We start from the raw sequence: 12,465 nt of genomic DNA, 5'->3' as shown, positions 1-12,465 counted from the left end.
TTGGCATTACCTAGAGGTGGCCCCCTAATATTCTGATTTATGTGTCTGCCCTCTTTTTCTCAATGTGTCAAATGGATTATGTACTTTTGTCTCCTTTACAAGAAGTAGAGGAGACCAGAGACAGAATAGGTCTGTAGCAGAAAGTACCTGTCACTCAGTAAATTTAATCAGGAAAGTGGAAAAAAATAAATAAGAGGTGAAACACCTAATGAGTATTCAGATGGACTTCAATCACTGTCTAGGTTCAGCATGCCCTTCTGTGTTTCATCTGTGGCTTTTTATTAGAAGTTCAAATTGAAATCAGATAGATGCTGTTGTTCCCTGTCACAACCCTAAACGAGTCAAATGTCAGGAACTGAAGAAAAATATGACACATATTCAGTTCAGATAGCTCATATCATGCCCACCTTTGTACTGACCTAATAATGTTTCCATAGGGCTCAGATATTTATGCCACTCTGGTGATCATCACTGACAAAGGAAACCTTCTAAGAGAACTCTCCCTCAGCTCCTCCAGAACTGTATCTGTTAATCTTCATCCCTATCAGCCTTTTGTAGCTCATCTTATTATGACTTTCTGTTAATACACAGTGGAGTCCGGTGTGACTGCCTGGTCATAATGGGTCTGTGTTTGATTAATCATGTCAATCCTTTGTGTTTCACATCTAAGGCTGCTGTATTAGGACTCATCAATGGCAGCCAGAGTCCTTTGAAAAAAAGAGATTGGTTACAGACTTAACTCTTCTGAATGCAAAAGCCCAACAGGCTTTGATGGCAGTTGTGTTGAACAAGCAAAGCTGCAGCAGATGATGTCACCAGGGCTTCTTGTGGATATCCTGTCTGGCCTGTGACAGTGACTTGTTGCTTCACCTTCTTTATTTTCTGATCCCCCCCCAACAACCAGTGATAACACTGACCTTAGTTTGGGTGCTGCGCTTTTGATTTACTAGTGAGCAGAAATCAATTTTCAGTGCCCCCTAGAGGAACTGTAGGCTGCTTGGGACCTGGGAAAATGGGTGACTACTTTCTCCAGTCAGATCATAAATAACCTAGTCATGCCAGCCGGCAGACATCAAGTTTTGTCTGTAGCTTTTCCCAACCTGTGGGAGATCACTGATAGGCAGTGATTATGTCACAGGTTAGGAGTGATGTCACAGCCATTACCCCTATCCTCATGTCTGACTGCCAGATGGACGGTAGAGAGGTGTGGAGGTTGAAGCTTAGAAAGCTCTTGCTGTGGGAAACTTACCCCTCAGGAGGTGTCATTAACCCAGGCTTAGTGTTTGACCTGACTCCTTTGGGGCTCCTGAGCTCCGCTTTCGTGGTCCCACTAATTAGGCTAAAACTCTCTGGAAGCAGAAACCGGGGCACAGCACACACTGTTGTGCAAGTCTATGCCCACCTTGAAAATGGACACACAAACACCTCTATTCATCCTAATGCATTTGTGACACATTCAAAAATATTCTGCACTACTGCTAAAGCTGTCTATCCAAAAAAATAAGCTGTTTAATGAGACACCATGGTTTGAGTAGCTGCTATATAAAATTCATGTAGCACACACACGCACAGTCACCTTACTGGCTGGCTTTCTGTCATACATTCTCTCACTTTATCCATCTCAATCTGTTGTTCTTTCCCACTCTGCCATTATTCCTGCAACCAGCTTTATTGCCACATTCACTCTGTGCCCGTGTCTATCTCTCTCCTCGTGTCTCTCCATCTAAATTTTTCTGTCTTCCTCCTCGTAATCACCTCACACCTCTGAGGGCCTCTGCTGAGACAAGCTTCACACCTCAACCCTCGCTGTGACAACAGGTACCGCTGGCACTCACCGCTCTGCCTCTCTCCAATCAACACCTGCACGGCTTTATATCTTTTTTCTTTCCCTCCTCTTTGCCACTCCCCCACACTGCTTCCTTCTCTTTTCCCTCTTTTTTCCATAGTAATATCTCCTATTTTGTTTGTCTGCTTATACTTCTAACAATATATTGACACCTTATTTTTGCTTTGTCGTCTTTGTAAACTAGTTGAACAGATACATTTGAGTTCTTCCAAATGTTTACCAATTTCTTGTTATATAGTTTTTAACCTCAAAGAAAAATTACTTTGGTTTCCTTTGTGATGTTATTTTAACTAAGTGCATCTACTCTGTATTATTTGCATTTCTTTAGAGAACAGTGACAGTGACATTCTTGAAACAACTTAAAGTACCAACACATTAGGATTATCAGATGGTCCATCTTCAAATGGGTGGAGCTTGCTAAAATTGTCCTATCCTACCTTGATTGAATTTGATTCACATTGCACTCCTGAGAGTGGATTGTAATGAACGCATCATGCAGTTACACTGGTTGTTTGGGGGGATGGTGGACATTGCCTAAGACTAGCACTGACCAGAAAACAAAACAATTATGAAGACCAAACTAGCTTGCCTTGCTACTATTGTTCAACGCTAAGCAATTTCACCTCTAGCTAAGTTCACATTGCCACTGGCACCGCAAGTTCAAGCGACCCCTTAGGAAAAGTTATTGTAAGTGCACGTTTCGGTTTTCTGCGTTAAAAACTCTCAAGTTTACGTGTAGCTATGCACATATTTTAATACAATATTTGGGCTTTTAAAAACATGCGTCTATTGAACAGGTGTTGAAAGTTAAACCAGGTCGAATCTTAACCAATCACGGACTCAGATTTGGTTGCAACAGTCCAGTCTGAACACCAGGAGCTAGTGCATCATTTGCTTGATGTGAATGCAGCTTCGCTCCTTACCCCAGCCCAACACGACATTTTCTGGCCAGGTTTTCTTCACATTCACTCAGTGTCACTTTGCACTGCTGGACATTCGCCTTTCTCGCAGTCCCTTTAAATTATTATTATTAAATATCAGTTTTTAGGAGACCATACATTCTCAAAGAAATTAAAACATTAACCAGAGCAAATAACAATAAAGATTTAATTCATTCAGGTGACGTCTTGAAGTTGATGAAGAGCATCTGGACTATTGCCTTCTTGAGGGTTTCACATTTCATCCATTTACCTTCATTAAGGCCCGTACACACCGGGACGAATTTCGCCCGCGATTTTTGCCGACGTTTAACGCCTCGTGACTAAACAAAGGGCACCAATGTGAGTGTGCACACCGACGCGAAAAAACGCCACGCGTCAAAGCGTCACTTTTTAAAAAATGCCTCGGGTTCGTTTTTTTGGTTTCACGCGCCGCGTTGAAAACTATACGACCAATTAGAATGGGGCTCTTGCACACGTGTCTGGAGCTTCTGAAGTTACAGTAAAACACAACTTGGGGGCGCTCAAACACAAAACTGCCTTTCTGACCACATATACCAGCGAAGAAGATAGACGCCAAGTAGCCTCTACACTGTCGCGAAGAAATAATGACGGACATTCTAAAATATCCCCGAACCAAGCACCAGGAAATATTCATGTTTTCTTTGTATTATTCTGACTAGCGCGTAAATACTTGCTCTCTTCTTCTGAGTGAAAAGCGACTTTAAGAAGCGTAAAGTTGCGCAGCGCCACCTTGTGTACAGGAGTATTTCTGTTTTACATTAAGCGCCATCTAATGTCAGGGAACGAAATTGCATGTTTGCTCGGCTCATCGTCAGCGAAAATCGCCTGGGTGTGAACACAAAAAACGTGGCAAAAAACGCTGGCGAATAACGCCTGGCGAATATTCGTCCCGGTTTGTACGGGCATTTAGTCTGAGTGAAGTTGAGTTCAAATGACCTATAAGTTCCTTTAGATATACTTATAAGCTAGGACCAACATTAATCTTATGATACAAGCTTTTAATTGAAAATTGCAGAAAATATTAAGAGTTGAGCTGAGTGTTTTGAACTGTTTCAAATGAGGTCTTTGCTCTTAAGCTGCTGTTTCTTCAAGGTTTTTTTTTTTTTTACCTAAAAAGACCAGAAAAGGATTCTCTTGTAATGTTACTGTGAAGGCAGGGTCAGCCATACATTTTAAAGCTGCTATGAACCAATATCTTTGTCTAGTATATCAAGGGATACAGTATTGCTTTAGCTAACAATTCAGCCTTTTTACTTACAAGAGAACATTGTAAATGTGCCATGATGTTTGATCTAGAAGAAAATTCCCCCATGATGTTTTAAGTGAGACACTAAACAGTTTTTAATAAACAACACAAATACCAAAATAAGCAACTTATATTAATTGATAGAAAACATGCATGAAAGGAGCACTATAGTCTGCTCTTCTAATCATTGTTTGGTGTCTGTTTTTCTTCTCTTATATACGTCCATTACATCAAAATGCATTGTTTTTTAAAACACTTTTTTTTTTGTTAAATGCTGTTTACATTGGCATCCCATCGCAATCAAACATCCGCTCCAATTCTTTTCTCTTAACTGGCCAATTTGTGACTGTTTAGATTCAATAGCACTGTAAGCTACTCCTCAGCTCCTCTTCCGCACCAAGGTCAAGCTGATTGGTCCAGGTTAATGGGTAGATGTTAGGCTGGGAGAGGAGGGGGTCAAGCACCTAGAGGCACCCTCTGGATCTCTCAGCCATCCCTCTTCACTAAAAGAGCCCCTTTTTTCCAGTAGCGCTTCGACAAATTGAATTAACCTTGGCTGCTGCAATGAAGCATTGCCATGCAAACAGTTTTGTCCTCATGTGAGACTGAACTTTTCCCGACCGTTCAATTTATTAATCCATGTTTTTTTTCTCTTTTTAGAAATAATTTCACTACTAACAGATAGTCGGTTGTGTGGAAATTATTTAATAAATGTCATATGCTACTTTCTTTCTTAGATTTAAAGCTTTGCATTTAGATAATTTGTGTAGATCCTTATTCATCCTGGTTGATTCCAAAAACTAGTAGTTGAAGGTTAGGTTTGCTTATAGTTAAATAAAAATCCATATGAAAAATCTAGTAAAAGAGTGTTTTAGAGGGTCCTGGCTTAAACAGATCAATTTAGAAAAAGCACTAATATGCTGTTAAAATTCATTTGCCTTAAGCAATATCTTTCCAGCTTTGAATTTTAATCCATGTTTCATATGCTCCTCCATTTTTCAGTGCCTTTTTTTAGTTTGAATATTTCCTAATTAGGAAAAAAAAAATCACCTTTAGGCTATTCACTAAAACCCAATCTGATTAGGATGTCTTTGCAAAAGGAGTAGAGGGATTCACACTCTTTTCACGCAGCGGACTTCTTTGATTGAGAAACAGAAAAATGTATAAATTAAGGAAAGAAATGACTAGATTCTAAAGACTTCAAATTATGTCACCCCATTAAATCTAGACTTTTATCCATTTCCACAGATTACTTTGTTTTATTTTTTTATGCTAAGGGTTTATGACATTAATTATATTGTTGCTATTACATCTTTCCCATCTTTTTTTTTTAGTTTAATGTAAATTCATAAAAAGCAAACCGTTGTGAGTAAATTATCATTCTTTCAATTTGTTGGAGCTGCAGAATACCAATAAATATGACAGTTTTAGCACATTTATAGTGATCAATCTTTGGTTTGCTTGGGGACTAAAGGAAAAACAAAGATTACATAGATAAACTAGTTAAAATCATAATTTTGTTTTGACTTTTCATTAATCTTTCATGTGCATGACTTAAACTGAGACGGACAAACGCCAGTGCTCATTTAGCTCCATGGTTGTCTGTTGCAAAAATGTAATTACACCTCACACCTTGACTGACATTCCTTAAATTTCCTGTTTTGTTTTTTTAAATTAAGTTAATTTCAAATTAATCTAAAATTTTCAAATTATCTTCACAGTGCAAAATGGCATAATTTCAAAATGACGCGACAGAAAAACCCTTATTTCACTGGGTTGCTTTCAGTCTCTTTTTCTTTTGCCTTTTAGAGTCAGCTTTCATCATAGTCCTCATCTCTGGAGCCCTTAGTGTTCAAATTCCTAAACACGCACTGACAAGTTGACCCTACACAATTTTTCTGAAACTTCTGATGCCGTCAGGTCAAGATTTTAGTGTGTCTGAGTTTTTTGGAAGTGCTTAAAGTCTTGTTAGGTGTTATATTTTTTAATTTGTTTGCTCTAGATGCATTTTACTGGTTTGTCGTTGTCATTTAGGTGCCACCCCAATAGAATATCCGTACCTATATGCTTAGGGCTGACATTTTACCTCTTGTCAACAAGATATGAAAGTACAATGTTAACCTAACCTTTCTTTAGCAGAGGGAAACTAATGACGCCATGATTCATAATCACCGCTGCAGGTTGTGTGGATATGTGTGTGTGTGTCTAACGGCTTAATTTGTTTGAATGTGTGTCAGAGGCCAGTGATTGTGTGAGGACTTTTGTCAGCAGGGAGATTGAAGAACACAAAGATTCAGGCTGCTCTGATGGCTGCGATGCTTTCCTCCAGAGACACACCAGTTCAGAGGTCAACTCGGCCCTTTTTTTTTTTCTTGAAACTGCTTGCTTGGATGGAGGGTGTTATTGTGCATCTTGTCCCTTCACACACACCAGTGTGGATGTGTTAGCATGCATACATCTCTGTAAGTGCTAGATGCGGTTTTTCACACCACACAACTGATCCCAGTGGACAATCCTTTTCAGAGCCAGTCCCTAAAGATGGAGAGGGAAAAAGAGAGAAGATGATGGTTGGTGGTTGGCGGATGAGGTCCGGGGGGGGGGGCAGCCTGTTAATGACGAGCCATCTGAGGCCTTCATTCACCTTGAACGTGGGCCACAGAAGCTGCCCTGACCTTGGCTTTGATCCACAAAGATGCCTTGACCCCCACCATTCCCCCAGAGCTACCTCCCTACCATCTGGACAGCATGTATGCATATGTATACATGCCATTTGTCCCCTCTCATAGATGCATATGCATGCACATGTGTATTGGCCAGGATGCACACGTGCATATGTTTACACAGGTAGAGGTAGAGTGTTAATGCTTCTGGCTTACAAACCTACACTAATGCCAGCCATGTCTTCATAGTAATGACAAAATAAGAGCAGGGACAAGAAAAAAGCTCCAGTCAAACACTTTATACCAAATGGGTGACTCTTGTACTCACTGGATTGAATTTGTCCCTTTCTCTCTTGGTTGTGCCACTTTTATCTGAGTGCCTCAACTGGTCTCAGCACATTGGATGTATCAGCCCAGCCACAGTTGTTGTGTATTTGCATTTTCAAGTATTTTTGTGCTTACTATTTCAGTGCCTGCCGCACTTTGTAGCAAAGAGAATTTATTTTTTCTCTTTTCTCTCTAATGGGAATGCATCAGCTTGGAACATAGGGGTTCCTCTGAAATTCCCAAGGTGGCTAAATGCAGTCCACTCCCACACTCTTGTTCGTCTTGGATGTCTGCCCAGTTCAGCTGTAAATGACAGTTATGTCACGGCTGACTTGAGTTGCAGTCCATCTGTGGAAATGTAGACCTGTCTGAAATTTCCCATTTGTGTTTTCATTTTCGGGCACGAAATGCAGCAAAGTCTTCTGTTACTCAGAAAAGCAGTTTATCAGAAAAGCTCTCTTAATGGGGAACACTTTGATGGAGTTTAAGTTTTGGTATGCTGTGTTTATCCAGCTGAGCATGTTTTCAAGCTGGCTTACCAGCCTCATCTGTAGATTCTTTTTAAATCTGAAAGTAGAACAGCATCAATTGGCTTTGTGTTCAAAACAGGGGCAGAAGCGTTGAGTCACGGTTGTGATTCTGCCTCTTGATTAGGTTACTGCTTGCAGGTACCAGCCTCTGTGCCTATGCTGGAGAACAAGCTGTCCCCTGTTTTTATAATTAGTCTTTTTTTTTTTTACGTGATGTCATACATTCAATCAGAACCGATTTATGATTCTCTCTTTTACACATTACGCAATTTTATTAATGTCCTTTATTCCCCCAAATGTCTTTCTCCACCAGTGTTTTAGCTTTTTTCATTTATTTTTCTTTTTAACAATTTCAGTCCATTTGTATTTTTTCTTTTATATTATAATCCATTTGCCTTAGTTGGATAAAAGGCAGTGGAAGGAAGTAGTGGAAGAGAGGCTTGTGTCAGAGTGTGTCTGCTCCAGCTGGAGTCAATATTTGTTTTAGGAATCTCAATAACAGGCCCACAGTCATCTGCATCTCTGATAATGGACCACCATATGGCTCTGTTGACCCACGCTGTGCTGAGACTCTTTCTGTTCCTTCCTTGTTTTTCATTTATCTCTTTCCCTCTAAGTTGTCTCACTCCTGCTTATCAAGTCCTTCCATCTCATTTTTTGTTTTTTACTTATCACTTCTCCATGCATCTTTTTATTTTCCAACTTCCTTTCTCTGTAGCCATCCTCCTGTAAATCCTTGCTATGACCCTCCATGCAGAGCTGTGACCTAGGTTACTATGGCAGCAGAGCCTTAGATGTCCACTCTTTGCCAAACACTGTTTCCAGCAAGTGACAGAAAATAGTGACGTTGCATGTCTGGAAGACAGATGTAAAGCACATTAGGAAGTGCTTTTACGTGCTTAAAGTCATGCTGCTCTGCAGCTCTCCTGTCAAGAATGGTCAATTAATAACAGTATGCAACTTGGCAGGTGTTTGTCTCTATGTTGTTATTTTATTGGGGTTTCATTCTACTCTGGAGGTGTTAATCGTAGAACATTTATTTCACTGGATTTATTGGTATTTTTTAAGCTCAAGCTTATTATCTCCAAACTGCTTTGAAATATCCTTTTTACCGATTTCTACATGTAGATTATATTCAGCACTTTATTGTAAAGGATCTTTAAAGTCATCCTTTGTCTTGGTCTCAGTCCTCGGTTCATTTCTGTCTGTTACCCTCAGCAGCTTGGCTATTATATTCTGTGGTGTTTCCCGGCACAGGTGTTCATCATCCTGACTTTGCCATGGTTCCCCTCAAAGCCATTGGTCATGGCTGCCTTGGCCCTTGCTGTGGCGGCATGTGCCCACAGCAGGCCTCTTGCCCATTCTCTGTCTTGTCTTATCTATCTAACCCAGACCAGCACCTCTCCTCCCCGTCCACCCTATCTCAGCTTAGCCTCATATTTCCTTGGCGTTTGCAGCAGCCTAGTTTCACTCCACCCTGGCAATCATAATGAGAAGTGGAGGAGGAGGGCATCCGGATTCAATAACAAAAGCAGCATGTGTTCAAGAGTCAGACTTTGTTTGTTCAAAATTTGTCAGGTTTTGTCTGTGACAGTAACCGGCTCAGGTCCCTTCTTATACAAACCCACTCTCATTAATTGTTACATATAAGTAAAAACAGACTTTTTTTTTATGTATATGCTTCTTAAGCCATATTTTATCCAGCACTTGCCTCCATTCTGCAACAGACTTTGCAGCGTATATATATGATAATATGATGACCACCCTCACTCAGCAGCCATTTTGTAGGCTTATTTATCTATTTACTTATTTGAGCCTCCCCATTTCACATCCAGCTATCCATCCTGCATGCTGGCTTCCCAAGCTTCAGTCACTTCTTGTCACTCAGAATTTCAAATGGGTCCAATTTTTCCCCTTGATGGCACGGAGAAGTGGCAGGCAGCACATTGGGGAGGATGGTCCTAGACGTGCTGCCTGCAGCGGGGGTTCTATTAGAGAGAGGAGAAGGACAAAAGATGGGAGGAAAGATTTTTAGCATCATAGCAGTTTTGTTTAGTTCTTTTTTTTGTAATTATTTTGGGGTCTCTGTCTTCATTTATGTTCATCTTTTGATCTATTTTTAAAGTGTCCCCAGTGGTCTTTTAATTATGATTATGCCATTTTTAGCCAACATTTAAAAAAAATCTGTGTTTTCTAGGACATCGTTCATGCGAAGGAGGAATAGTTCATCAAAAAAATCACCTCTGAGTTGTGGGCGGGACCATTGGCATGGAGTTAGCCCACCCTTGTAGCATCATCCACCTCTTAGCACATTCTCCCGTTAGCTAACAGCCCCTCACAAACCCATATAAACATTACCGCTGCAACAAAAATAGCGAGCAACATTGGATCTACATACAGTTTTGATCCAGATGCCAGTTCAAGTGAGGAAAACGAAGATGTTCATGAATCTAGTGGTCTAAATGGGGATGCATCAGAATGAAGAACATGCAAAAACATGTTAAAAAGTTCAAAAACAGCACTTTCATTGGACTGGGTCCTTAAGGCTTTACAAGCCTGATTGTGCTATATTTGGTAAAAGGTAAGGTCTAATAATAACCTTTTAGTATTTTGTAGCTGTTTCTAAAATTAGAAAAGAATATAATTAGGATTTTATGACCTCCTTGGAATATTTTATCTGAATTTGTTTAAACGTACTGATGAAAGGTTCTGCTGCTTTGTTGTCTTTTTCTCCTGTCAGTTCATGTTTTTCCTTTAACGAATCCAAACCAGCTATGAAGAGCGAGCGCTCTATTTGGAGGCCATTGTTCAGAACCACAGAGAAGTGATGACCTTTGAAGATTTTGCATCGCAGGTCTTCTCCCCCTCTCCTGGTTATCCAGTGAGTGGAACAGGTGAGAAATGATCAACACCGCACCTCTGTCTTCCTCTTTCTCCCATTCATTCCCTTTGTCTTACTCACTCTTCTTCTTCCTGTCATGAATTTTCCTCTCTCATCGTTCTTTTTTCTTAACACTGTCCACATCAGTCTGTCCTCCTTCACAACACACCTGTCTGCCCCTTCACCTCCACTTTTCCCCCTTCATTCTCCTCACTCTTCTTCATCGCCTACGCTCACTGATGAATATCAAACGATAGACCTCGTCTCTTCACGCGGTCCGACTGACTTCAAACACACTGCTTTCTCCACTTCCTCAAGCCTCACTCTACTTTGTTCATCTCCTCTTTTTTCAAACTGCATATTTCCATGCAATTACTTTCGCATGAATATAAGCAGCCTTTTAAATGGAAGGATATTTGTGTCTGTGTGTTCCTCATCAGCTCAGTCACTAACACTTAAAAGATTTGACCGACCAACAGCAGCTTGCAGATGTCAGCACAGCCTCTTATCAGTCCATGATGAATAGAATGGAAAATGTGTCTTATCTTGTTCTTCCTACTTGTACCAGCTCCAATCGATCTGCAACAGCACTGAAATCAATACAAGATTGCAGTTTTCTACTCTATTGAATCCAGACACGCATTCAGTTTTGACAAGGAAAGCACTCCACCAGACCACACCACGGATGTCCTGTCATTTTCAAATATGTCAGGGCTTATATAGTTTAAAGGGGCTTTAGAGTGTATGCAGTGTATGTAGGGAGTGTGAGAAAGTGAGAATTTACTGTCTTCTCTGTGTGTGTTTGTGTTGGACTCCAGACACTAGGTGTGATATTAAGGCAGGCAAGAGGTTGTCAGCCACATTTCCATACTGCCAACCAGCCACCCCTACAGAGGTGTTAACTCCAGTGGAAAAAGTACAGGGATATTTCTTTCAATCTGTTGCTGATTTTTGTTTTATTTTATTTGTTCTATTGTCAGTTCTTTCTGAATTATTTTCTTTCCAAACATAGGGACATTAGTACACAACCTCTGTAAATATTGCAGATCATTTATATCCACTTTACACCCCAACGTTACCTACAGTTGAGAACTCACAGCATTTAAAGGAGGAACAGAATAGAAGAAAATCCCTTTGCCCCTTTTTAAAAGCTGCGTTCTTAAAAACGGAGTCATAACACATCTATTATTTTATTGCTCAAAGTAGAATTATTTATTATCTCCTTCTTTTTATATTTTTTTATGTTTAGATATGTAATCAGGTGTTTTACAACATATTTTTGCTTCTAACCTCAACTGGATATGTCTTCTTGTGGTGACGCTGAACACTTAAAAAAACAAAAACAGTTAAGAAATCAAACATGACTAGGTTGGTAGTTGAACGGATAATAGGTATGTGTAAAAAATAAAGTAACAACAATTAAATCTGGAGGTTTTTCAGCCATTTGATCCCAAAGTTTAGACCTTCTCCTTTCTTAATTTAATTTTTACTTTACTTTCTATAGTTTTAGATAAAGTAAGAGACCGTTTAAATGAAGTAGATTATTGTACACAATGTCAGCTGCATTGACGACCCATCAAAAGGAATTGGACTAATTTGACTTTTTAAAATGTAATATTTAGGTGCAAAATAAATTATTATATAAAGTCATTGTAATACAAAATGGTTTGTCAACCATCAAGCCTAATTTTTTCATTTTATTTTAGTAAAACTTGATTTTTTTTTTATTTTAATAACTGAGGCTTTCACTGGGGTAAAACAGTACCTTTGTTTGAAGTACATCAGGGCAAATAAGTATACTAAGTACTTGTCAGTCAACGATTCTGCAAGTTTTCCGACTTGACAGGTTAAAAGGGAGATCTGTAATATACATCATAGATACACTTATACTGTGAGACAGAATGTAAAAAAATGGAACCAGGAAATCACGTTGTATTTATATAATGGTGCAGAAAATAAGCATTTGGTTCTCTTCAATACTTTAATGCAGGGGTGGGCAATTCCAGGCCTCGA

At 39.7% G+C, this 12,465-nt stretch overlaps 1 protein-coding gene across 11 annotated transcripts in view; it reads left to right on the top strand.

The window, feature by feature from the left end:
• The window catches only part of ralgapa2 (Ral GTPase activating protein catalytic subunit alpha 2), a 114,010-nt gene that overhangs the window by 92,432 nt on the left and 9,113 nt on the right, over positions 1-12,465 (top strand). For all 11 annotated transcript variants that reach the window (XM_078940710.1, XM_078940706.1, XM_078940709.1 and 8 more), the window contains one exon: positions 10,344-10,465. In XM_078940710.1, the coding sequence (XP_078796836.1) occupies positions 10,344-10,465 (122 nt within the window). The remainder of the gene's footprint in view (positions 1-10,343; positions 10,466-12,465) is intronic.

Source organism: Oryzias latipes, chromosome 22 (assembly GCF_053564925.1).
Source record: "Oryzias latipes strain Hd-rR chromosome 22, Olatipes_Hd-rR_3.1".
In the NCBI taxonomy this organism is placed as follows: Eukaryota; Metazoa; Chordata; class Actinopteri; order Beloniformes; family Adrianichthyidae; genus Oryzias; species Oryzias latipes.
Note: the sequence above shows the minus strand (reverse complement) of the source record. Positions and strands in the feature narration are given on the sequence as shown.